At 39.8% G+C, this 27,520-nt stretch overlaps 1 protein-coding gene across 1 annotated transcript in view; it reads right to left on the bottom strand.

Annotated features, from left to right (window-relative positions):
• SCFD2 (sec1 family domain containing 2) overlaps window positions 1-24,608 on the bottom strand; it is a 319,432-nt gene extending 294,824 nt beyond the window's left edge. The window contains exons 1-2 of the mRNA XM_037034254.1: window positions 23,649-24,608; window positions 18,917-19,085 (exon numbers count right to left, since the gene is read on the bottom strand). Coding sequence (XP_036890149.1) covers window positions 18,917-19,085; window positions 23,649-24,486 — 1,007 coding nt within the window. The 5' untranslated portion in view covers window positions 24,487-24,608. The remainder of the gene's footprint in view (window positions 1-18,916; window positions 19,086-23,648) is intronic.
• Between the last annotated feature and the right edge of the window lie 2,912 nt (window positions 24,609-27,520).

The following is a 27,520-nucleotide window of genomic DNA, read 5'->3' as shown; positions in this document are numbered from 1 at the left end:
AACCTTCATCTAAACTGATGCGAAAGCAGGTAAACACAGAAAGATATTGAAGCAGACCCTTGGCGCTGGAAAGCAGTCCTTCATTCATTCTTTTCTTCTTATTAAAATATAGTTAACATACAATAATAAATTAGTTTCAGGCATACAAAGTTATTCAACATTAATATACATAATAATCACCATGCTAAGTCTAGTAACCATCCGCCATTGTACAGGTTATTATGATACTGTTGACAATATTCCCTATGCTGTACCTTACAGCCCTATAACCCAATGATTTTATAACTGGAAATTGGTACCTCTTATTTCCCTTCACTTTTTTGTCCCCACCCCCCAACCCCTGCCCCTCTGGTAACCATGTTTGTTCCCTACATCTATGAGTCTGTTTCTGTTTCGTATTGTTTGCTTGTTTTGCTTTTTAGATTTCACCTACAAGTGAAATGATACTGTATTTGTCCTCTGTCTTATTTCACTTAGCACATTACCCTCTAGGTTTGTTCATTCTTTCAGAATATGAGCACTTCCTGTGGGCTGGGCACTCAGTGAGGTGCTGCAACCCAGGCTGTGAGCAACCCCCGTGACCTGCCCTCACAGAGCTATGGATCTAGCAGGGAAGCTAGAACTGAGCATGCTCCCGCAGAGGTGACAAAAGCAGAGAATGGGAGCTCAGGAGAGTGCAACACCTGACCCGATCTGGGTGTTTAAGTGCAGGTCAGAGGCTAGCTAAGGATGTGATAGTGAGTCCTGAAAAGAGAGTGGGGATTAGCCAGGCGAAGAATGGAGTAAGAGCAGTCTAGGCAGGAATAGTATCACGGGTAGGGACCTGAGAAGAGAACTTGAGACCTTTACAAAGAAATGAAAACAAGTGTGAACGGAGCACGAAGATCTAGTGTGACGCTGCCTTCAGTTCACGTCAAATCATCCAAGGCCCAGTAACCCACATCAGGGATTATAAACATTTCTCCAAGGTCAACTAAAAAGTCTTCGAGAACAGACTGACACAATCAGGTTTACATTAAAAGATAACTGTGGCCTCGTCATAGGGAATGGATCTAAGGACTGGGTGAGAGGCTACTCATAGTCCAAGCAAGAATTAATGATGGTTTAAACTAGAGTGACTTCGTAAAGCTACCAGACAATGTTATTCCCCTGTTCAAAAACCGGACCATGCTTCCTACCAACATTAAAGTAAAATCTAAGTAGTTTATTTTGTTCAACAAGCTTTGGTGCATTTCTTTATGTACAACTTTATCTCTCACCTTCTCAATTTCATCCATTGGGCCTCAGCCACATTGACCTGATTTCAGCCTCTTCCATGGGTCCACTGTATTCCCAACTCAGGGTCTATGTATCTTTGCCTAGCGCCCTCTCTCTCTAGATGTTCACTGATTAGGTTTATTGAGCACCTATCAAATGCCAGTTCAATCCTAGGCAGAAGCTCAAGGCTTCCCTCCTTGACCACATAGAGCTAATTTGGCACTCCCTGTTACAAATCTCACTTCCCCTGTTATATTTTATTTATAACATTTGTCATTAACTCAAATCATATATCATTAAATAGAGTTTATTTTAATGACTTGGGAATGGATGTGATCACAGGGCATTAAAGACAGAAACTTTCTGGCTTTATCATAATGTCAGCATCCTGGGCAGTATACTCAGGCCACCAACACCCCATGGGCCATGGGCTGTGCCTGGTACTGTAGGTGCAACAGTGCATAACGGCAAACGAGTCAGAGATAGGTCTTCCTTCAGCGAGCTTCTAAAGTCCAGTTGGAAAGAAGAGACACTAAACCAGTGATTATAAGATAATGCACCATGAGACAGGAAATAAAGGGCACTATCTATGGAAGCAAAGGCAAAGGTGGAGGTGGGGAGAAGGAAAGAGCAACTTGTAGGATGACCAAAAGGTGGGAGAGCAGGACATTGAGGACCTGAAAGAAGTTCAAGGTGGTTGCAGCCAACAGTGTCCGCATGAAGGGGGAAAAAATAGGGAGCAGGGACGGAAGGGGGAAAAGATGGAGAAAGTGAAGGCTGAAAAAATAAGCAGGGAGCAGATCTAAGAAGGCTTTCTAAAACAAGTTAAAATTTTTAGTGTCTACCCCAAGGGCAATGGAGAGCCACTAAAGGATTTTACGACAGGAGGGTTAGAATCAGATTTACTTTTACTTGCAAAGCTGAATAAGTACGTGTATGAATAGCCAGTCTTTAAATGGACTTTAAAACTATAATCCTTTCAAAGTGTGGTGATAAAATTTAACATTTAAATACTAGAAAACTATGAGAATACAACCTATCCCTTTCTTCTTATTGAAGTTTTTTATGTTGTGTTTTTGTTCAATTACTTGACACAGATGAGTGCCCACTATACACCAGGTTTGGGATACAGCAGTGAATTAAACCAACCTAAAACCACTGCCTTATATAACCCACATTCTGGAGTTTAGTTTCTGAACACCACACACAGAAACCATAGAGAGAGATTATACTGAAGTTTCCCTACAAATCACCCAGTGTAGTTCTCTTTTACAAAGCAGAAAACTGTGACTCTGGGGAACTAAATACCTTGTTCAAGGTCATACAGTTCTGGTGGGAAAGCCACCATCCCACAGTAATGACCAGAAAACAAAAACCACCCAGAAGCTGTTCAAAGACACCAACAAATCACATCAACAGAAACAGCCTCTCTCATTTCAAAAACCGACAGCAGATTGTTTTAATGAGTTTTTGTATCCACTGTCACATTGGTTGAAGAATGTTCTTGTAACTATAAAATACATTGTGGAAAAAAGATAAGATCTCTTGATGTTAAACTAAAATATCACACTGCAGTGCATTTTGGGGAGGAAGCAAAGTAGCATGTGTAAAACACAAAGCCTGATGCTGCTTGTACGTTGAGCAAGTCGCTGGCATCTGTCACTCCAGTCTCGCCGATACTATATATCTCTTACACTATGGAAAAGTGATTTTCACAAATTTGCTCAACAAGAGTAAACCACTATGTAAATTTAATTTGTATTGTTCATTTTGAAAGCATGAGTAAATGTATTATCTGTTATAAACTATTTATTAGCATAATAATCTTGTGATTGATGTATTTTTGGTTTTCATTTATATATTTTAACACAAAAACAAAATAATATCTCCCCCAAAATGCATGATCCTTCTGTATCATCTATAGCTACTAGAAAACATATCTGTGTGACTAGTTCTAGATTTTAAATGTTATTAGAATTGGAAATGTATTTACAGTGCAGAAATCATAACCATGTGTTAAGAGAACTAAATAAAAGTCCAGGATAAAACATTGTTTAATTCCAGGATACACAATTGCACACAAGCTTTATGATATTCAAAATAATAAAAGAACAAACTCCACTGATACATAATCAAAGTTTCATCTCTTTCCAAATAGGGGTATCCAACTTTTTGGCACCTCTGGGCCACACTGGAAGAGGAAGAGTTGTTTTGGGCCACAAGTTAAATACACAAACACTAAGGAAAATTGGTGAGCATAAAAAAGAAAGGTTTTAAGCAAATTTATGATTTTATGTTGGGCTGCATTCACAGCCATCCTTAGCCACATGCGGGCCACCGGCCGCGAGGTTGGACAACCCTGCTAGTTCATCATATCTTCCTTCAATATGTCCTCATTTGGCACTGCAGTTCGCCCATGAAACCTCTTTTAAAATTAACCAAAACCTAACATATAAGCTATTTAACCATTACATAAAATAATTGGGGTGAAAGACAAATACTATGTGATCTCACCTATAAGTGGAACCTAATCAACAAAACAAACAAGCAAGCAGAATATAACCAGAGACAATGAAAAAGAACAAACTGACAGTAACCAGGGGGCAGGGGAGGGGACTAATGGGGGAAAGAAGGGGAAGGGTCATCAAGGAACATGTTCAAAGGACCCATGGACAAGGACGATGAGGTTGGGATTGTCTATGGGAGCAAGGGGTTGGACAGGGCAGGGGAGAGCAACAGGGGGGGGAAATTGGGACAACTGTAACTGAACAATAATAAAAAACAAAATTAAATTAAAAATAATAATAATAATTGGGGATGATTAAACTTCATCATAGTACAGATAAACATTTTTTATTCCTACCTTCTACCATTAATGATAATACCATAATCAACACAAACTTATTATTAATTTCCTCTTAGCAAATAATAAAGCATAGGAGAGACTTTTTCAGATGGATTCCTAATTCATAAAACAGATTAACTCAACACAAGAGTTTTAAATAACGAACACCATTAGCTTATTTGAAAACCAAATACACACCCCCTTTACGCATATTTCTGATTCTGAAGGATACACTTCAAGTTCCTGTGAGTTACTTCCATGACCCCAAGGCCAGCGCTCGCTCCACCGGGAAACTCTACTCTAGGCGGGATTACATCTGTGTGTTTTGGCTGGAATTCAAGACTTGGAAAGTTACGGATTAGTTCATGTGTCAAGAAACTCGAAAATAAAGAGTTAGTGACAGTTTTATAGAAGCTCTTAGAAGCAAAGTCATCTGTTCGCTTTACCGCTTCTGTCATTCTGCCCCATGAAGAAGGGTCATCTCAAAATCAGTAGAAGCTATTATTCTTCACTGATTCTAGACTCTCTTCACAGTGGGTGACAGCATTGTGTCTATATACATGTATGTGTGGAGTTCCAAATATATTAAATTGGGAAAACTTGATTTGTTAAAATGATATAACTTATTTTATTATTCACTAGTTTTTGGTTAGGTTTTGGTTCCGGTGAAATATGAATTTTATGATGCTCCTATCACTTATCATCTTAACGCCTATATATTTTGTTAAGGCATTTTGTCCAATCTCCCTTGGTATCTTAGAAATATAAAACACTCTGAAGTATTAGTGGAGATACAACTTTGAGGAAAGAAGAAGATACAATAGTCATCTCAATAAAAGCGATTTGTTTAAGGGTCATAATCTGTTTGGGGGGAGAAAAGAGAATTGCTTTTGAAATTGCATTTGCACAGCAGGCACACTATTTTCACTCACGATGAGGATGAGGTAGAGTTTCTCATAAAGGTAAATTAATCAATTTAAAGGGATTTCAATGTTGTAAGTTAATCTTCTATGACTGTTGTGTGGCAAAACTAGGGGGTCTTACTTGACTAATAAAAAGAGGGAGCTTTATGTTGTTGCTTAATTTCTCTGCTCCATGAAATGCAAAAATCTGGGAACCATTTCTCAAGGCTCCAGACCTATGAAACAGAGTAAGAAAGAATCTTCATGTTTCCTTCTAAATTTTGTAGGCAAAATTACTCTATCATTAGAGAAGACAGTAATTCAAATAAAAACACATCTGGAAGGTCTTCCAGAAGGAAGAGCACAGTGAGGAAGGTCCCATTTAAACTCCTGGGCTGGGAGCACCCGGTGTCCTGATAAATGTCATCGATGATGTTCTGAAGTGTATCCAGGATTTGTTGTGTAGGAATGGTAGGACATGTGCAAGTGAAAATGGCTGTCATGAAGAAAGATGTTTTTATACTCACAGATTCCTAAAAAATAAGAGGCGTAAAAATAACAGGGCCACATGAGGAAGAACCAGCATTGGTCAAGAGGCAGAGGAAGTGAGGAGAAAACATGGGTCTTTATTGTGGTTTTCCTGGGGATGAATGAGTGAGGCAAGGTAAGCAGGCTAAGAAGGCTTAGGATTGGCTAGTTTATCATTTCAGTGTTCTAAAGGCACTAAGCAGGCAGTTGAACTATTTTTATGTCATTGATTCTTATGATAAGTGTCAGGCATTATTATAATCCATATTCTAGATGAGAAGACTGAGGTTCAGAGAGCCTAAGAAATAGTAAGACTTCAGTATCAAAACTATTTGTCAATGCCCTGGTGTGGCTCAGAGGATTAAGCACCAGCCTGTAAACCAAAGGGTCACCAGTTTGATTTCCTATCAGGGCACATGCCTGGGTTGCAGGCCAGGTCCCCAATACGCCAGGGGGCGTATGAGAGGCAACTACACATTGATGTTTCTCTCCCTCTCTTTCTGTCTCCCTTCCCCTCTCTCTAAAAATAAATAAATGAAATCTTAAAAAATAATAAACCCTGAATAATTCAGTAAAAAACCCCTACATGTCAAAGAGTATTATTTAAGCTAGTCCACTTACTTTCAGAATACTGAAGGTACAATACATGACTGCTAATTCTTTCCAAAATCCATCCTGAATGAATTAAAGAAAGAAAACACCAAGATAAGAGATAGGCTATGAGAACATAGCAAACCATGACAAAGCTGAGTTCGTGCCAAGTACTAGAATGACTCAGTAGTTGAGCATCCATCAATGCAATTCGCCACATTAAGAGATGAAAAGAAAAAACCATTTCATCTTCTTAATAGACTCAGAAAAGACATTTCATAGATTTTAGCACCCCACTCATGATTTCAGAAAACAAAACAAGTCTTAGTAAATTAGGAACAGAAGAGAAACTTTTTAAAGCCAATAAAGCTATCTACAAAAAGCTTACAGTGAACATCATTTTAAATGGGAAAACATTAGAAATATCCCTTTTAAAATCAGAAATATCCCCTTAAAAATAAGACAAGCTTAGACACTATTCCCACTCGTATTCAGCACCACATGCAAGCAAGAAAGAGAACGTTTCCTTCCATCCCTGGAAGATATGGCATCTTGCTATCAGTTTTGTCAAGTACAACAAAGTAAACAGAAACAGATCCATGGATATGGAGAACAAGCCGGTGGTTGCCAAAGGGTAGGAGGATGGGGGACGAGGATAAAAAGAAATTCTGAATCACCCAGAGTCACCACATGGGTTTAGTTGGCTCATCCACACCCAATGGCTAGGAGGTGCTCGATGGTGTTCAAGGGGCTACAGCAGTCCTAACGTATATATGTACTTAGCAGAGCTGAAAATGTGAGAAGCAAAAACTAATAGAACTGAAAGGAAAATGGACAACTTCACAACTATAATCAGAGATTGCATCACCCGTCTTCCAATACTTGATAGAAATACTAGACCAAATCAACAAGAGTAGAAAAGAACTCAACAACACCATCAACTGACAAAATATAATCAACACTTAATAGAATACTCCATCCAACAAAAGCATTATACACATTCTTTTCAAGTGCCTGTGGAACACATATCAAGATAAACCTCATACTTGGCTATAAGAAAAACCTCAATAAATTTGAAATAACTGAGATCATATGGAGTGTATTCTCCAATCATAATGGAAAAAAACTCAAAAATAAATAACAGAAATGCAACATGAAAACTCCCCAAATACTTGAAAATTAAACAACATACTTCTAAATAATCCGCCAGTCAAAAGAAAGTCCCCAGGAAGGTCATAAAATAAATGAAAAATAATTAAAATAAAAATACAACATATCAAACTTGTGGGATAGACCTAAAACAATGTTGAGAGAAAATTTTACAGCACTAAATGCATACATTTAGTGTTAAAAGAAGAAAAAATTTCAAACCAACAGTCTGAACGCTCACCTCAACAAACTAGAAAAAAAGAGCAAAATTGTAAACAAAAAACAATACAAAAAATCATTGAAACATAAAATTGTTTTCCTTGAAAAAACTCAATAAATTGACAGACTTCTAGCAAGACTGAAAAAAATAGAGAACACAAAAAATATCGATATCAGGAATGAAACAAGATATCAATAACAAATCTACATATACCAACAGGATAACAAGGGAATACCAGGAACAACGCTACATACATATATTTGAGAGCACCTCAAAAAGCACTACCACAATTGACCCATAGGAAATAGTTAATATGATTAGTCTTGAAACTATTGAGGAAGGTAAATTTATAATTTAAAACATCCCAAATAGGAATTTTCAGTTCCAGATGGTTTTACTACAGAATTCTACCAAAGATTTAAGAATTGTTACCATGTATACACACTCTTTTCCAGAAAATAAGAGTAGTAAACCCTTCTCAATTCATTTTATGAAGTTAATATTACCATAATACAAAAACCAAAGATAACACACTAAAAAAGAAAACTGTAAACCAATATCCCTCATGAATGTGGATGCAAAAATCTTTAACAAAATATTAGCAAATAGAACACCTTACACAAAATATTAGCAAATAGAATTCAAAATACATAAAAAAATCATACATGATAACCAAGTGAAGTTTATTCAGGAATGCAAGGCTGGTTGAATATTTAAAAATCCACTAGTATAACCCATCATTTTAACAAGTTAAAAAAATCTACATGATAATATCCATTGAGGTAGAAAAAGTTTTAACAAAATTTAACACCCATTCACGATAAAAGTTTTCAGAGAAATAGAACTAGAGGACACTTTCTTAGTAAATAAGGAGCATCTTTTAAAAACCAGTAAATCTACAGTTAGCATTATAATTAAGGGTTAAAGACTGAATGTCTTCCTCCTAAGACTGGGAACAGGCTGGGATGTTTGTTCTCACCATTATTCTTGCTCAACATAGTACTAGAAGATCTAGCCAGAGCAATAAGGCTGAAAAAGGGAATGAAAGACATATAGCTCTTAAGTAAATAAGTAAAATAGACCTTATTTGCAGATGATATATTTATCTTCATCAAAAATTCTAAGGAATCTAATAGATAAACACCTAGAACTAATAACTAAATTCAGCAAGGTTGCAGTATACAAGATAAAAATACAAAAATCAATTGTATTTCTATATACTATCAACGAACGTGTGGACACATAGTAAAATTGCAATGATATTTATGATCACTCAAAAATATGAAGTAATGTAATAGACACATACAGGACCTGTATGCTGTAAGTACAAAACACTGATTTAAAAAAAACAACATCAAAAATAATCTAAATAGAGACATAATGAGTTCATGGGTGCAAGACTCACAGTAAAGACATCAATTCTTCCCAAAGTGATAAGTTTAATACAATATCTATCAAAATCCCAGTAATATTTTTGTAGATGTAGATTGTTCTAAATTTTATATAGAAAGGCAAGGGGACTGTATAAAAACAATTGTGAAAAAGAAGTTAAAATGGAGAAATCAGTCTATCTGAGCCTGAGACTTTCTGCATAACGATATTAAAAAATCAAGACTGTGCAATGTTGATAGTGTGACAGACATACAGACCAGTGGAACAGCATACAGACCAGTGGAACCCAGAAACAGCTCCAAACCAGTATGTTTTTGTTAAAGGTGCTGAAGTGATTCGATGGAGGAAAAATAAATGGTTAGGGGAGCAATTAAGCATGAGCAGAAAAAATGAAAGACCTCAATATGTCTTACACCTGTCGAGGAAATTAACTCAAAATGAATCAGAGACTTCAGAGTGAAACATAAAATTATAAAAGTTTTAGAAAGAAAATCATTTAAAAAATCTTCAGAATCTAGGGTAAGGCACATAGAGATTTTAAATAATCTTTAAAAACCCTTAAAAGAAAAAACTGATAATTAAACTTCACCATATTTAAAGACTTTTCCTTTGTGCAAAGACCCTATTTAGAAGATGAAAAGACAAGCTATACATTAGAAGATACAGAGAGACATTTTATCTAAGAGAATATTCAGATGGAAAATAAGTACAGGAAAACATGTTCAAACTCATTAGCCATTAGGGAAATGCATATTAACACCACAAGTTATCTTTTTCCTTTTAAGATTTTATTTATTTATTTTTAGAGAGAGGGGAAGGGAGAAAGAAAGGGAGAGAAACATCAGTGGGTTGACTCTCATATGCACCTCAACCAGGACCAAACCTGCAACCCAGGCCTGTGTCCCTACCAGACACTGAACCCGCAATACGAGGCCCAGCTGAACCATGCCAGTCAGGGCACCACAGACTGTCATTGAACTAGCTGTTTCCGTAAGCTAGAATGTTCGAGCACCTGATCCAGCTTCACTGTGCTCTTTGTTTGAAAGGCATATCCTCAAAAAGGCTTTTTCTACTTCCTATGCATACCTCTTCACCACCCCACATCCTCAGTCACTCCTTATTTTTTTCCAATGAAGACCCAGGGCTTTGGAAGACCTCCATGAGTCCTTCAGAGCAGGGTTTCTTTTTCTTTTAAATTATTTTATTGTTGTTCAAGTACAGTTGTCTGCCTTTCCCCCCCATCCTCCCATCCCAGCCATCTCCCTCTCCTGATTCCACTCCCCCTGGTTTCGTCCATGTGTCCTTCATAGTTGTTCCTAAAAACCCTTCCCCCCTGCCCCCATTATCCCCTCCCNTTCTTTTAAATTATTTTATTGTTGTTCAAGTACAGTTGTCTGCCTTTCCCCCCCATCCTCCCATCCCAGCCATCTCCCTCTCCTGATTCCACTCCCCCTGGTTTCGTCCATGTGTCCTTCATAGTTGTTCCTAAAAACCCTTCCCCCCTGCCCCTCCATTATCCCCTCCCACCTCCCCTCTGGTTACTGTCAGTTTGTTCCTCATTTCAATCCTCAGTCACTCTTGATTCCCTTACTTTTATTTGCTTTCATAGCACTTATCCCTGGCTGACATGATATATTCATATGTTTACCTGTTTGCTGTCTGTCTCCCCCATTAGAACGAGTTTCATGAGGGCAAAGATCTTGTCCTCATCAAAAGCCTGTCACAGAGTAGTCAATTAATATATTTTTGGATAAATTATAACACATATTTACATGCTCAAAGGGTTTACTTTCATAATTCTTCCCATGACATTTTACTCAAATTGACTTCCAGGATTGCAGACCTCCCCTGCCTCAGGTCCCCAGAACGCTTTCTTTTAATGTCAAAAACATTGCCTTACTCTTAGTTCTTATGTTACCCTCCTTCCAGCTCTGCTAGAAGGACAACTACCACTGCTCTGCTAATCCCTGCCACCCCACTACCCATCGTTATCCCAGTGTGACACTGTTACTAGAAGGAAAAGTAAAAGGAAGAAAATGGACCTGTGGGCAAAAATACCAGCAGGTGTTCAAAGGCAGGGGCTGTAGTCGCAGCTGTGGGATGGGCAATCCTGGTGTGCTGGTCTATACACTCTGGTCTATATAACATAAGATTCAAACGCACCCCTAAAAGGTTGTTGTTGGTTAACTTGCCAGGAGTTACATTTTTGGACTTGCTGACTTCTGCTCAACAGTAAACACCAACCTAATTGGGAACTTGTCACTCAAATGTAATGAGTCTTTCCATTTCTTCTTTTCCATTTAGCTAACTTCAGAGAGTTCTTAGCTTAGTTTAAAGGAACCATAGTTTCCATTTAAATTATGGGTCCCAAAGCCACAGTGACCCAGAGTTCAGTCTTCTTACAACACAGACCACAAACCATTTAAAATTTTTCAATGTGAAAAAGATTCTGAGGGTTGCTGGCACATTCCTTCACTAACACCATGACAGAGCTGCAATAACGAGCAATTACAGAACAAGAATTTCTACCATCAAACCTTCTTTTCTTAATGTGCATTTTAATATTTTGAAAACTATTAACCATTAAACATAATACCTTATTTAAAAATATAGCAAATGTCTCTGGCATACTGAATTCTTTAACTATTTCTTAGTGGACACTTATCCCCTCATTTTCAGAAAAGAACCCTGCTTTACTTCTTCCCACAAATTACTCATTAATTCTGTTTTCTAAACCTGTAACTGAGACCAGATGATGTTTAGAATACCTCAAAAAAAAGTTAAATACAGCAAGCTGTGTGCTGAGAAGAGGTAAGCCTTTCCTCTACTCAATTTGCAATTTTGTATGAAAAGTTTTTTAAAAAGTCAATTTTTGCAGGGAGGTTCAAGAGGGGAGAGGGAGATGCCTGTGGACGGTACCAAGAGCAAGCTCATTCCTACCACTGCTGCGTGATGGCATGCCCTCCTCTGTGCGGGCTCTCCCCCAAAAAGTCAACACTGGAGAGACAGTTACTGAATGTTTCCGTCCAAGTTCAGTAATTCTACTTGTTGGTTGGTTTAAAATGAAAGTAATACCTCTGATTCTGCTCTAAGAAAAATTACCTTTCTTCCCTCTGAAAATGTTATCTCTTTAATAGTAATATTTAACTGGTATTTGGAAACCAAAAAAAGTAGAAAAATTATCATTATTTGGAGGTAATTTAAGAATTTTTGACTCCCAGGGTCCAGTTAATGATTCTATGCACACTGTTATCAGGTTAGTTAACAGTGTGAAAGGTTATCAAAAATTGGCTCATACATGCTTAGGTGGAAACTACTGCTGGATTTGTCTTTTAGCTATGAGATCTACTCTGCTTATTGCACTTCTCTATAGTCTTGGAAAGAACAATCCCACCTCTAACATAAAAACTAACAAGAAAACTAAACTTAAAATATTGTTTTTATAAGATGGTCCCCACAATTCATACATTTATTGGTTTACTTATCACATTCATTCAACTAAACATGTGTTGCTATGGTACAATAAAAATGTGACTTGGACTTAAATGTAAGTCGTGACACCAAAGAAGTCCTAGAGGAGAATATAGGCAGCAAATCTCAGATATACTACACAGCAATATTTTCACCTACAGCAAGGGATACAAAGGAAAGATAAAGTGGGACTTCATCAAAATAAAAAGTTTCTGCATGGCTAAAGAAAACATCAGCAAAATGAAAAGAGAACCAACTATATGGGAAAATATATTTGCCAATGATACCTCAGACAAGGGTTTGAGCTCCAAAATACATAAAGAAATCACACAACTCCACACCAAGAAGATAAACAATCCAATTAAAAAATGGGCAAAGGACCTAAACAGACACTTCTTCATAGACATATGAAAGAATACTCAGCATCACTAGCCATCAGAGAGATGCAAACTAAAACTGCAGTGAGATACCACTTCACATCAGTCAGAATGGCCATGATAAACAAAGCAACAAACAACAAGTACTAACAAGGTTCTGGAGAAAAGGGAACTCTAGTGCACTGTTGGTGGGAATGCAGACTGGTACAGCCACTGTGGAAAACAGTATGGAATTTCCTCAAAAAACTGAAAAGGGAACTGCACTTTGACCCAGTGATTCCACTGCTGGGATTATACTTTAAGAACCCTGAAACACCAATCTAAAAGAACCTCTGCACCCCAATGTTCACAGCAGCACAATTTACAATAGCCAAGTGCTGGCAGCAACCTAAATGCCCATCAATAAACCAGTGGATCAAAAAACTGTGGTACATTTACACAATGGAATAGTACACAGCGGAAAGAAGGAGCTCCTACCCTTCACAACAGCATGGATGGAACTGGAGACCATTATGCTGAGTGAAGAAGCATAAGCCAGGTGGTGAAAGACAAACACCATATGATCTCATCTGTGAGTGGAACCTAATCAACAGAGCCAATGAGCAAGCAAAACAGAACCAGAAAGAGGGAAATAAAGAAAAATCTGACAGTGACTAGCAGGGAGAAAGAATGGGAATAACAAGGGAAAAGAAGGGGAAGGGTCAAGTCAAGGAACATGTGCAAAGGAACCACAGACAAGGACAACAGAGGGTGGGGGGCAGGATGGAATTTTGGTGGGGGTGGGCAGAGCAGGAGAGAGTAGTGGGGAAAATGTTGTTCAACTGTAAATAAACAACAATAAAAAATAATAAAATAAAATGAAAGAAAAAAAAGAAATGTGCCTTGGAATTAAAAAATAACTTTAAAAACCAAGCTTATGGGTACATAGAATAGATTGCTGGTTGGTAGAGGTGAAGTGGGTGGTGAGAGAAATGAGTGAAAGAAGTGAAAAGGTCAAACTTTGTTACAAAATAAATAAGTGTCAGGCATATAATGTACACAGCATGGTGACTATAGTTAATAATACTGTATCTTTGAGCAGCAGGTACCTCTCTAGGCACTGGGGATATAGCAGTGTATAAAACAGACAAATATCCTTCCTCTCATGGAACTCTCTAGCAGGAAATTCTTGCAATCGCTTTCTAGGAGGATAGACAAATACAAAAAATAAGTACATTAGAAAGTGGTAAGTGCTAAGGAGAAAAAATAGCGGAGGGATATATGAAATGCTAAGGTGCACAGGAAAGGATGAAGAAGAAAATGGGAGGCAAGTGTGTATCTGTGGGAAGAATGATCTACGCAGAAGAAACACCAAAAGCAAAAGCCCTGTGTCAGGGCAGTGAGTGCCCTGTTAGGGGGAAAGCAAGAAGTCCAGTATGGTTGCAAAGGAGCGAGTATGGAAGAGAGAGTAAGAGTTGAGGTCAGTGAGGACCCTGAAAGCCAGCTGGCCCATGGTCTTGTAAGTCACTGTGGTCTTTGCCTTTCACTGTGAGGCCTGTGGGGCACTTACGGGAGCAGGAGTGGGCCCCGGACAGAGCAGAACCAGCAGTACCACGGGTCCTGGGTTAGGCCAGAGCCAGAGGCACCAAGCACAGACATAGTAAATGCAGGTGGGGCATCAGGCTACGAGTGTTGAAGGCGCTGAAAGAGTAATAGGTTACGGGAAAATGGGGGGGAAGAGGGTAGGGTTTTCAGAAACACGTATAAAGGACACCTGGACAAAACCAAAGGGAGTAGGATCAAGGGTGGGAAGTGGGGATGGCTGGGGTAGGGGGATTGGTGGGGGGGAAATGGAAACAACTGTACTTGAACAACAATAAAAAAATGTGAAAAATACAAAATTTAAAAATATTTTTTAAAAAAGAGCAATACGTTATAGAGAATATAGATGAGACAGAGAATGAAACCCACTTCAACAGAAGGAAAACACAAGAACAGAAAAGATTTTGCCTCCTTCCTGAATAAAATACTAAACATAATCCTGGGACCAATGGACAGGGACTGGAAAGCCATGTGACGATACAGTTATCAACTTCTCATTTGCATTGGCAGTAACTTCAATGGCTATAATTACAAACAGCCGTTTATGAGGTTACCTTAGGAAGAGATTTGGGTTTTCAAGGCTGATATCATAGATAGAGACTTGCTTTTTAAAGATTATTCCATCTGCAGGAACATTACTTATCGCCAAGCGCCCATCTGTTTTGCATTTTAGTACTAACTTTTTTATCCTCACACTCATTTCATTGAGAAGTTTCTGGAGCACTGTATTGGACACAGCAGTAGTGGTTGTTATTTTGATACAAGTACATGATATGCTAGGAAAGCTGAATTTATTTCTATTTCTCTTTTGAAGAGCAATTAATCAGTGCAATCCCCTCAGTCTCCTAAGCCATTGTAAAAACAATGATTGTAAAAACTACCATTTTCTCCTAGTTATGGCTTTTTAAGTCAACTTATTGCCATCTTTATTTTTTTATTTGAGTAGCTGGCACACAAAATTCTATTAGTTTCAGGTGTACAACATAGTGATTTGACATTTATATTCCTCATGATGTGACCACCACACTAAACCTAGTCACCATCTGTTCGCCATACAAAGTCACTCCACTATTGATTACACTCCCCTTCACCTTTACGCCCATGCCCTAAACCCCTCCCCCTGGCAACCAGCAGTGTGCTCTGTTTTAGACCTTTATTCACTTATAATTTCTTCACCACCCTCTCTTTGTCTTCTGCGGCCTGACTTCTGCTCTCACTATTTCACCAAACCTGCTCTCATCAAACCTTTCTTCCTTACTTGGGTCCTTCTAGAATACATCGCTACCTTTGACATTCATGGCCACACTCTCATACTTCAGTGGCACTCAAAGCTTATGATGACACCCACTTACAGACTGAGAAGAAAGGGCACCTACTGAAAATGAAGAGCAGGAGGGGGAAATACATATGAATGAACTTCGCTGCAAGTGGTCAGAAGCAGAGCTGAGTCACAGATGGGGCTCAGTTCGGAAGAAATTTTATTTTAAGTCCAAGAACCTTAGAAGTCGTCTAGGCCAATACCCTCATTTTATAGATGACATAATGAGGTACAGAACACGTGTCGGGTAGGATGCCTCTGGTTACAAATAATAGAAAACAGCAGCTCAATTTGGCTTAAACAATAAGCAAGTATATTATGTGATGGGAGGTCCAGACACAGTACCCCACCGCTACTCTTCTCCATGGCTCCCTGGCCACCCCACCTCCCAGATGTTAGCTCCCACTTCCGGATGTAGGCCAGAGACCCACAGCAGCTGCAGGGCTCACGTCGGAGTCCTGGCAGCTGAGAGGGGAGAATAAGGGTGAGCGGAAAGTGTCTCTTTTCAGAAGCAAAGAAACCTGACCAAGAAGCCCCAAGAAGACTCTGACGGGTCACCTCCCTAGGTCTGAAGCAATCACTGGCAAGGGAAATGGGATGCTGAGGCTGGTTTAGTTCAAGCCCGGGACTGAGCTTGGGTAAAATGAAGCCTGGGAGCAAGGTTATTTAATAGGCCATAATCAAAACGTTACTTGTAGATCTTGATTACGGATAGCTTGACTCTCCTATTTGTCCCACTACACTTCTCAGAATTCACTTGCTTTTTCTGCTCATTAAAAATGCATTCTACTCTTCTTCTTGTAAACTTCTCTGGGGAGGGCACGTGTTCTTTTTGCCATTGTTTTAGATGTCTGTGGAAGAGACACAGGGTAATGGTAGGTGCTGACTTTAGAGCCAGACTGCCTGGGTTGGGACACAGGCCCCACCCGCCACCTCTGCAAGTGTCACCTGAGGTATGTTATGTAGTTTCCTTCCTCACCTATAAAGGGGCTGGTAATAGAACCAACCTCACAGAGAGGCTGAGCGAATTAAATAAATTCCTGTATATAAAGCGATCAGAACAATGTCTGTTACACAATAAGTCCTCTACAAGTATGTGTTATTATTACTAAGGCGCATCTACTGGTTTTTGCCTGCCTAGCATCCCTTCCCCTTATTTTGTCAACTGTTTCAGTTTTCATTTGAAGAACTACCCCTCCACCACGCCATACGATCTTGGCACAATTCTCAGTCGGTATGAATTGCTCCCAGCCTCCACTGGGCAAAGGGTGGGCACAAGGCCCAAATCAGGCCAATCTTGCTTTTACTGTGAGCCCTGAATCTCAAGGAGAATGTCTCAGATAGAAAAGTTAAAATTCAGTCTCTCTGGTGTCACGGCCTTTAACAGGCTATTCTTAAGTTTTTGTCTGGACCGCAGAACTGGTTGTTCTTCCCAAAATCTGATGAACAATTCTTCCTTTGAATCTGTTAGCTCTCCAATCTCCTTTAATAAATTCCTTTTTGCTGATATTGGCCAAAATTGATTTTTTGTGTTTCTGTGTAAACATTGTGTTGAACAAATAGGCCTCACGAAAATAAATCACGAAGTAACTTTATTTTCGTCTTTCATTGTCTCTTTTTATCTACTCAAAAGCAATTCTTCTCTGGCCTCTGCATAGAAGTCAAAACAGGGTTTTGAAGTCAAACATTCTGAGCTCAAATTCTGGTTCCACCTCTTGCTAGCTATGTTGCTTACTGTCTCTTTGCCTCAATTCCCTTACCTGTAAAATAGGGGAATAATAACACCTACCTCATTTGGTTACTGTTAAACTTAAATGACTTCCCAAATGTAAAATGCCTGGAAGTGTGCTTGGCACATAGTAAGTCCTAAAAAAATGCTGTTATTGCTGATGACAGTGGTGGTCCAGTGAGCTCATCTCTCCTCCACATAACTCCTGACCATTCTTGCTTCCATACCTACACTCACACTAGCCCTCTCTCCTCTTATGAATCCTTCAAGAAGGTAATTCAAGCACCACCACTTCCACAAGGCCCACATCGATCTATAAAGACCACACTGACCTGATCCTTTGTAGGAAATGCATAATCTATAGCAGATATGAGACTTGATTTACATCATTTTTAATTGTATCTGTGTTTAAATAATGAGTACCTCAACAAAGAAAGTATTCCTCGAAATCAAAATAAAATATTTTATGTTCATTTATGTTCTTCACAGTACTTAGTCCAAAGTAAGGTTCAAAGGAAGCCCTTAATAATTAACTTTTAAACAGCTTTGTGTATGTCCAATCACAATTACTTCTGGGTTTGTAAGGCTGCCAGCCCTTAGGCCTATATTTTAGTATACACACTGCTGAGGTGACCTTGTGGCCCGTCTTTTACTGTGTGTATAAGCTCACAAAAAAGACAGGCTACAGAATTTTCCATTTTCTTCCCACAGTGGCTCATACACACTGGGCATCCAGTAAATATTGTTAATGATCTACAAAAGAGTTGAAAACTTCAGGAACTGAAAATCAATTCTAAATATGGTAAGAAATTCCAAATGTATCTGTTACTGTTAGTATTTGAAACTATAGTGCTGAAAAGTCTTGTTTTGTGCAAAAACCAAAAACATAATGATAAGGGCAACAGATACTCAGACACTTTTCCCCCTTCTGATACATTTTTTTCTCATAGAACTATTGATGAAGGACAAAGTAGAGAAGGTACCTATTGTGTGCTTCTTTAATTGTCATGTTTCTGGAGAAGTGTTCCTTTATTTCTGAAACTCTGCATAACATAAAGTACACCATCTTCACTCCCTAATTTCTCTAAACATGTGAAAAAAATATAGAGAGAAACAAAACCTTTTCCCATTAATGCCCAGAGCGTACCATTTACAGATACACAGATGGCACTGTTTCACAGTTTGGTGGGTACTTTGTTCTAATCACGTGGAAAAGTCAACTGAAAAAGAAAAACTGAGTAAGCCTAGACTCAATTCCATGTGAATTGAGCCTTCACACCTGTGACATGGACATGCATAATTTGACTCTGCTGACCCTGGGCACCAGTTTATATTACACCTAAATGACACCTCTCTAAGATCCCACTCTTGTTGGCTTATTGCTGTTTAATGGATATGATTATTCGGGTAAAGGAAAAAAACATTTTTTATTGTAAATGCTATCCAGTGTAAATTTTCAACCAGACTATTGTCCTCCCCCTGCAAGGGAACACTCTAGAAGAGAAAGAAAATAGAAGAGAGAGAAGGGTGAGAGGACAAAAATTTACATATCCTACTTGGGTTGTGCGAGACAGCCTGGTGCAACCATGTTCTGGTTCTCCTCTTCGTTCTGCAGCGCAGTGAGCTCTACCATGTTAACCATCACATCATTGGTGTGGCCAGGAAGCTGGGGAAGCACTGAAATGATCTTCTCTACCAGGTTGTCACCATGATGTCCCACCGCTCCTGTTTCAGCAGAGAGAAATATGAACCCACAAAATGGGAGGGAAAAGAAGCTGAATTCATGTTCTATAATGGCCCTTCTGTCAAGAATAACAAACATTTGGCAGGCTCTCTCTGGAGCATCCATGCCTTTCTTCCCCCTCCAGCATGCATCTTTACTTTTCTCACCTAAACCCTAAAGGTCCACTTGAGACTTGCAACCAGGGAAGCCACAGGCAGCAGCCACACGTCCCAGACTTACCCCCTGAACCTGTCTCCAAGGCCCCCCTTTCTCTAACTTTCCATTAAACTAAAAGCAGCCCCACCTTGGCTCACTTCTGTACTGTGACTTAGCTACTTGTCAGTGAATTCAGGCAGTGCAGTGTGGGTCACTTCTTTCCCATAACCCTTCTAGAGAGCCAAAGCAGCCCTGCCTAGGCTCTCTCCTGTTGCTTCTTCTACCCTAAGCCCTTCCTTTGTTTCACAATCCCCAGCTTAATAAACACACTGTCAACATCAAAAAGAAAAAAAAAGGATACCAAACATTTTTAGTTTCTGTTACAAAATCAACCACACAAACCTAGCACGTCGACCTCTGTAGCACTAGTCAAGCTCAAAATTACCTCGTAGACCCACGCCCTGTATGCTGGATCGGTGCTCCACAGCACAGACTCTGCGTCTGCTCTGATTACTACCTATTCCCCACACCTACTACAGTGCCTACTGATACAGTAGGTATGAATAAATAAATTATCTGTACATAGTCAGCCAGGCAAACAGATCCTGAAGCTTTAGAGCCAAGCTTTGTTTTACTGATGAAGCTTGCAAGACAAAGAAGGGCTTACAGACCTGACAAAGAATATCAAATTTCCCCTCTGCTAGACCCATATCTTCATAATGGCAGCTGGTTACCTAGTTCACCCTATACCCACCACATCTGGCAGGCAACTTAGCAGCTAGGAAGTTCTCAATAAATATTTGCTTAATAAAGGAAAGAATAAATGAATGAATAGTAACAGTTTGCAATGACAGAGGTATTTATAGAGTGCTTTCTGTGTACCAGGGACTGTTCAAAGTGCTTTAGATATATTACCTCTTTAAATTACAAATGAATTAATGAATTCAAATTTAAAGTCAAGACTAATGACACAGTTTAATATTTTCCCCATAAAATCAGGTTGTCCTTCCAAAAGCTATCATTGCTTGGAAGACCTCATTCCAAAACTGGGTGGGACTTGGCACATTTACTTGTTTTGATCCCACCCACTTCAAATCAATTAACATTTGCTTCCTAATGCCTCTCTAGTTCTCTGTCTGTGTTGCTTTTTGCCATGTCATATGATTTGGACAGAAGAACTAAGTAGGAAAAAACCGAACCAGGAATTCAAGGAATCATCAACATGACTATCATCATCTTTATCACAATAGCTAATATTAACTGAGAGCTTATGATGTACCAGCTATTAAGCTCCATACATTTATTATTTATTTAATTCTTACACTTCTAATAGGTAGGTATTATTATGTTCATTTACAGAATAGAAGTTTCAGTATAAGTAACTTCCTCAAGATTATACAACTTGTATATTATCACACAAGAATTCAAATTCAGGAGGCAGATAATTCCAAAAATGATACTCTTTATATTTTAAAAATCAGGCTCATAAAACTGACTTGAGACAGAGTCAGCATGAATGCTTTTAAAGCAACTACCGACGTTAAATAAAAGAGTTTTTACACTGGTAAACTATTCATTGATTAGTCCTGGAAGAAATCACATCTACTTTTAGCCAAGATGGAGGCATAGGTAGACACACTGTGCCTCCTCACCCAACCCAAAAAAGAACAACAATTTAAAAACAAAAAATAACCAGAACCGACAGAAAATCAAACTGTATTGAAGTCCACAACCAAGGAGTTAAAGAAGAAACATTCATCCAGACTGGTAGGAAGGGCAGAGACAGGCAGCTGGATGGAGAGGACTCCCAGCAAGGCTGCGGCTGGAGGACCCAGTGAGGCAGTGGCTGGTGGAGTGGGCAGTCCCACATTCGAGTGTAGACCAGGAGGAACAACTGGGGAGCAAGAAAGACTGCGCACGCATCCCAGGGCTCCAGTGCAGGAAAATAAAGTCTCCGGAGTCTCTGATTGAAAACACCAGTGGGGGTTGAGGTGCCAGCAGAGACACCAAGCCTCACAAGAGAGTTTGTTGGAGAGACCCACAGGGTACTAGAATGTACACAAACCCACCCACCCAGGAATTAGCACCAGAAAAGTGCTAATTTTGCTTGTGGGTAGTTGGGGAAGTGCCTGAAAACTGCCAGAGAGCAGAGCAAGTGCCACTGTTCCCTCTCAGACCCCTTCCCCATAGACAGCATCACAACACAGCAATGTGGGCTGCCCAGCCCTTGTGAACACCTAAGGCTCCACCCCTCATACGTAACAGGTGCAACAAGACAAAAAAAAATGGCCCAAATGAAAGAATAGATCAAAGCTCCAGAAAAAATACAATTAAGCAACAGAGACAGCCAACCTATCAGATGCACTGTTCAAAATACTGGTAATCAGGATGCTCACAGAATTGGTTGAATATGGTCACAAATTAGATGAAAAATTAAGGCTACACTAAGTGAAATAAAGAAAAATGTACAGGGAACCAACAGTGACGGGAAGGAAACTGGAACTTAAGTCAACAGTGTGGACCAGAAAGAAGAAAGAAACATTCAACTAGAAAAGAATGAAGAAACAAGAATTCAAAAAAATGGGAGGCTTAGGAACCTCCAGGACATCTTCAAATGTTCCAACTTTCAAATCATAGGGGTACCAGAAGGAGAATAAGAAGAACAAAACATTGAAAACTTATTTGAACAAATAATAAAGGAGAACTTCCCCAACCTGGCAAAAGAAATAGACTTCTAGGAAGTCCAGGAAGCTCAGAGAGTTCCAAAGAAGTTGGGCCCAAGGAGGAACACACCAAGGCACATCATAACTACATTACCCAAGATTACAATGAAGGAGAGAATCCTAGAAGAAGCAAGAGAAAAGAAGAGTTACCTACAAAGGAGTTCCCATGAGACTGTCAGCTGATTTCTCAAAAGAAACCTTGCAGGCAAGAAGGGGCTGGAAAGAAGTATTCGAAGTCATGAAAGTCAAGCACATACATCCAAGGTTATTCTACCTAGCAAAGCTTTCATTTAGAATGGGAGGGTAGATAAAGTGCTTCCCAGATGAGATCAAGTTAAAGGAGTTCATCATCACCAAGCCCTTATTATATGCAATGTTAAAGGGACTTATCTAAGAAAAGGATTAAAGTTATGAACAGAAAATGACAGCAAACTCAGTTATTAACAACCACACCTAAAACAAAAACAAAAACAAAGTATGTAAGCAAACAACTAAAAAGGAACAGAATCACAGAAATGGAGATCACATGGAGGGTTATCAGCAGGGGTGTGGGAGGAGGAGAGAGGGGGAAAAGTTACAGAGAATAAGTAGCATAAACAGTAGGTAGAAAATAAACAGGGGGAGGTTAAGAATAGTATAGGAAATGTAGAAGCCAAATAACTTATATGTATGACCCATGGACATGAACTAAAGCGGGGGGAATGTGGGTAGGAGGGGGTGTGCAGGGAGGAGGGGAATAAAGGGAAGAAAATGGGACAACTGTAATGGCATAGTCAATAATATGTGTGTATGTGTGTGTGTGTGTGTGTGTGTGTGTGTGTAAAGGAAAGCCAGTCTCATACAGATATGTAATTGGATAAGGGAAGGTTATTTTAATACAGCCTTTTCATAAATTTTTAAAAAAGAAAGAAACCACACTTTATTTATGTTGTCTGCAGGTCATGGTTGTCTCCCCATCACTCAGACTACAAGCTCCTTATTAAATACTTGCTGAATGAAAGCCTAGTGACTGTAAGTGGCCCGGAGATCCAGAGGTGGGTCAAAAGTCTCTAAGTGAAATATACCTTTAAACTAAGCCTGGAATAAAGACAGTTCATCATAATTACACTTTTTCAATATCTTGTGTCAGGTGCAGTTGTTTTTTAACAAGGCAGTGCACATTGAAGTTGTATTTACCCTTTACAATAGCGATTTTCAAACTTTTTCATCCATGGCACATATAAACTTATTACTAAAATTCTGCAGCACACTAAAAACTATAATCTTGTGGATCTGACAAAAATGGGTGTAATTTTGGTCATTCACATAGAACCACTATTGCTGGGTTGGCCATTGTCATTTTTTAATTTGACAATGTAATGAACAGTGTCCCTGACTAAATAGTCAGGTATTGAAAGTTTTTAAAATTCTTGTGGCATATTAGTATGCCTCTTGCGACACACCAGTGTGCCACAGCACAATGGTTGACAATCACTGCATTGTGGAATTTAACAAATTCATTGGAATTGCTAATTTGCTTGTCTGTATCTCCCTCAAACTGTGAGATCAGAGAGTATGTCCATCTAGTGCATCTTTGTATCTTCAACCTGACATAGAGTAAGGGGTCAATAAAAGATATGCCGAGTCAGTGAAAGTCCCAGAACCTTGGAGAGTAGTTATGAACACCTTCACAGCAATCTCATTTACCTGCGAGATCCAGAGTTCTGTCCACAAAGACCACTGAGGCCCTGCCTGCAGAAGTCTTCCTCCTGTTCTTGGCAGGAGCATAATTGGCCAGATCTGCAGCAATGATCCGACTGAAAGGACCTACAGCAAAACACTCCTCCCGTACTCCTAAATGCTCACACAGAGAACTGAGCCCTGACACCAAGCACCTGATCTGCAGTAGCAGTTCAGGGGGCAGGGCAGAGGCATCCACTTCACCCAGGCTCCCCAGTTTTCTCTTGTCCAGTCGGGCACTATTAAGAAGATGCACATCCTGGGGTAGCAGTGGGAAAAGGGAAGCAAAGGCTGGAGTCAAGGCAAGGTGGGGAGCGGCAGGGGCTAACAACAACGGGATGTGCAGCACCTCGGCGGTGTAGTTCATGTTGCCCATCCACTCACACAGCTTCTCCTCCAGTTGCTCGAACACCGGCTGCTGCCCCTCCAGCTCAGCAGCTGCCGCCGCTGACACATGATTAGCCGTGAGGTGGACAGCGTGGTTCACGGCTGTGACCACCACACAATACTGGAAGTGACTGCGGCAGATGATATTCCGTAGAATCTCCACGGTTCGGCCTTTCAGTAGCGAGCTCAGCACAAACACCGCCTTGGGCTGCTTAGCTCCGCCACCAACTGCTGCGGGCTCGAACTCCCGCAGGTGACACTCAGGACCCCCCACCGCCTCCAAGAGTCGGGTGGATCCGCAGCCCCAATGCAGGCTCTCGGCGCAGGCGGCGTCCAGGTAGACCAGAGCCCGTTTCACTTTGGTAAGCACCTGGTCCCAGCCCTGCTGGGTAAAAGACTGTACGCCCGGGGCACTCATATTCGGGGATTCGCAGGTTCAAGTACTGAAGAGCAAGAACTTTGCTCAGAACACACAGCTTCCGGGAACTGGGCTCGGTGAGCCTTTGACAGTCAACAGGTACACGCCGTGTCGCGTCTTATTCGTCCAGTGGCTGCGCACGGTGATGACGTATGGAGCGTGATTGGCTTGCTGAGATCCGCTCTTGGAAGAATGCTGAGCACTGAGAAGAAATAGGCGGGGCTCTGGGACTCTGGAATTCCTGGAGGCTTAAGACTGAAAGGGGCTTCGTAGCAATAGCTGAACTGTTTTCTTTTCCTCTCCCTGTCTGCTCAGGTAACTTTTCCATGCTCCTGAGAAGACAAGTTAGATACTTCCTTAGATATATATGAACACACCTCTAAAAGTACAGCCACTTTGTCCATCTAAACTCAGATAAAAATATCCTAAGATAAAACAACCAACTGTAATGCTTCGTAGTTTACAGGTTGTTGTCACATATGCTATTGCACACAGGCCTCATAGCTAACCTACTGGTCTCGTTTTCACTTTCTCCATCTTCCTTCCCTCATCGCATTATCAGTAAACCTTAGTCTGCTTCAAAAATCCTAGAATCCAGACCCTTCTCCTCATCTTTACTCTCACTGACTTAATCCACCATCATCACTCTCCTGGGCAATTGCAGTGATCTCTTCTCATTTTCCAGCTTTTCGTCTCCTCTTATTGAAATTCAGTTGTTTTCATAATAAGCTAAACTGGTCCTACCATATTCCCACTTAAAAGCCTCTCCTGGCCCTGGCTGGTGTAGCTCAGTGGATTGAGTGGGGCCTGCGAACTAAGGGATCGAACTAAGGGATCCCGGTTTGATTCCCCGTGGGGGTACATGCCTGGGTTGCAGGCCAGTTCACAGCGGAGGGACACGCAAGAGGCAACCATACGATGTTTCTCTCCCTCACTCCTTCCCTTCCCCTCTAAAAAAAAAGCCCCAAGCCTCTCCTAGCCAAATGCCTAGCAAGATACAGCCAGACTCCTTGAAATGGCACCCAAATTCTTCATGATTTCCCGGTTCTCTCCAGCTACTTCCAGCTACTCCCAGCCTGGAGCATTGTACTGGAGCATTGTATACCTATCTACACAAGGTAGTCAACAGACTGAGCTCAGAAAATTTCATGGGCTCAATTCACCAAATTAGTATTTATTAAGCAATCGTCAAGCATTATCATTGTACTAGATTCCAAGGATACAATAATTAGTAAAACACATTCCCTGATCCACAAAGAATTTATGTTTGGCAAACTCCTAATAAAATAACATTATAATGATACCTTCCATGTGAAGATGTTCCTAAGTCACCACTACTATCATCTTCCTGTCCTCCAACTTAGCCCTCCCCAACACAAAACATTCAGTTGATACCTTTGCTAAGTGCTTCTTATATCATGCAGTGAGTTTCAACATATCTGTTTTCTTTAACATATTTAGCTGGTCGATTGTGCACTAGAAGCCTGGTATCTCCAACACTACAACATAACAAGTATTCAATAAATGTGTGTTGAATACTGTGATTAGTTTTTTTTTAATGTGTGAGAATTACAAAGGAGGAAAAATAAACTCTGACTGGATGGAGGAAAAAGGGAGGTGCTCTGAAGTTTCATACAGGAAATGAGTTTTGAGTTGCATTCACAGAAACCCAGGTGTTCACCAGGTGGACAGGCTGGGGAGGAGCATTCCTGGCAGTCCAGGCAGAAAGTGTAGCATGGACAAAGTAAGTCATGAAACCGTACATGTTCTTTGGATCCACAAATAGTTTAATATAGCTGGAGTGTGTCATATAGAGAGGGACTCAAAAAGAAATAGAAGCTCGCAACTAGAAAAGAAGGGACTAGATCAGGGTGAGTCTTATTTTTTATTCTACTTCCTAGCAACTGGGGGGGGGGTTGACTATGAAAGTATTTTTAGGAGTGGAAATAATTTGTTCACATCTGGAGTTAAAAAAAATTCTAGTAAAGACATAGATAATGATTTAAAAATTCTAGTAAAGACGTGGACAATCCTTTAAGACATGCAGTAAGGTTTTTGAGCAGGAGGAACTGTTAGGAAACAGCAACAGCAATCAATCACTCAGGAGTCGATAAGGCATAAGTAAAGGTGATACACACCGAGGGTTGTGTAAAGAAATGCTAAAGGGAAAGGGCTAAAAACCTGGTGACTGGATTGAGAAGGAGAGTGAAGCAGAGGAAACATTTCTGGTTAATGCCCACTTAAGTGGCAATCACTGAGATTTGAAAAATCAGAAGAGAAGCATTTTGGGGAATAAATGTAACTGAGTTCAGTTGGGACATGTTTTAGTTTGTTTGTCTAATTGTGACAAAATACATGTAACATAAATTCACCATCTTACCGATTTTTAAGTGCACAAATCAATAGTGTTAAGTATTTTCACATTGCTATACAACCAATCTCCAGAACTTTCTATCTTGTGAAAGTGAAAATCTACCGTCTATCCATTAACAACAGCTCCCCAACTGCACATCCCCTGCCTCTGGCAGCCGTCATTTTATTTTATGGTTCTTTGAATTTACTAGTCTAGATACCTCACATAAATGGGATCATTCTATACTTGTCTTTCTGTGACTGGCTTATTCCACTGAGCATAATATCCTCACGGTTCAGCCGTATTATAACATGTGTCAGAATTTCCTTCTTTCCATTTTTTGCTCTCAGATGTTATGGCAGGGTCAAATTGATTCCTGCTATAATAATATGCTTAAGATAACTAGATTTACCTTATTTAAATATGATTTGTATTTTCTTAAACATAGCCAGCATTTATTTCCCATTCCTCATAAAATCAAGCATATCTCCCTTCACTTCATTTCTAAGTTCTCCATATACATGGTCAACTTAAGGATTTAATAAGCACTGTCTATGAAATTAACATTGTAAAACAGGATTTGCTGACTACAGGAAAAAAATTGTTTTCACCCTTAAGAAGAGTGCAGTTTATATAATAGTGTAGGTGTAATAGGAGATGAAACAATTTTCCAGAGACAAC

Source organism: Sturnira hondurensis, unplaced genomic scaffold, assembly GCF_014824575.4.
Source record: "Sturnira hondurensis isolate 20B ecotype Veracruz unplaced genomic scaffold, ASM1482457v3 Scaffold0022017, whole genome shotgun sequence".
NCBI lineage: Eukaryota > Metazoa > Chordata > Mammalia > Chiroptera > Phyllostomidae > Sturnira > Sturnira hondurensis.
This window is presented reverse-complemented; position numbering and strand designations above follow the sequence as displayed.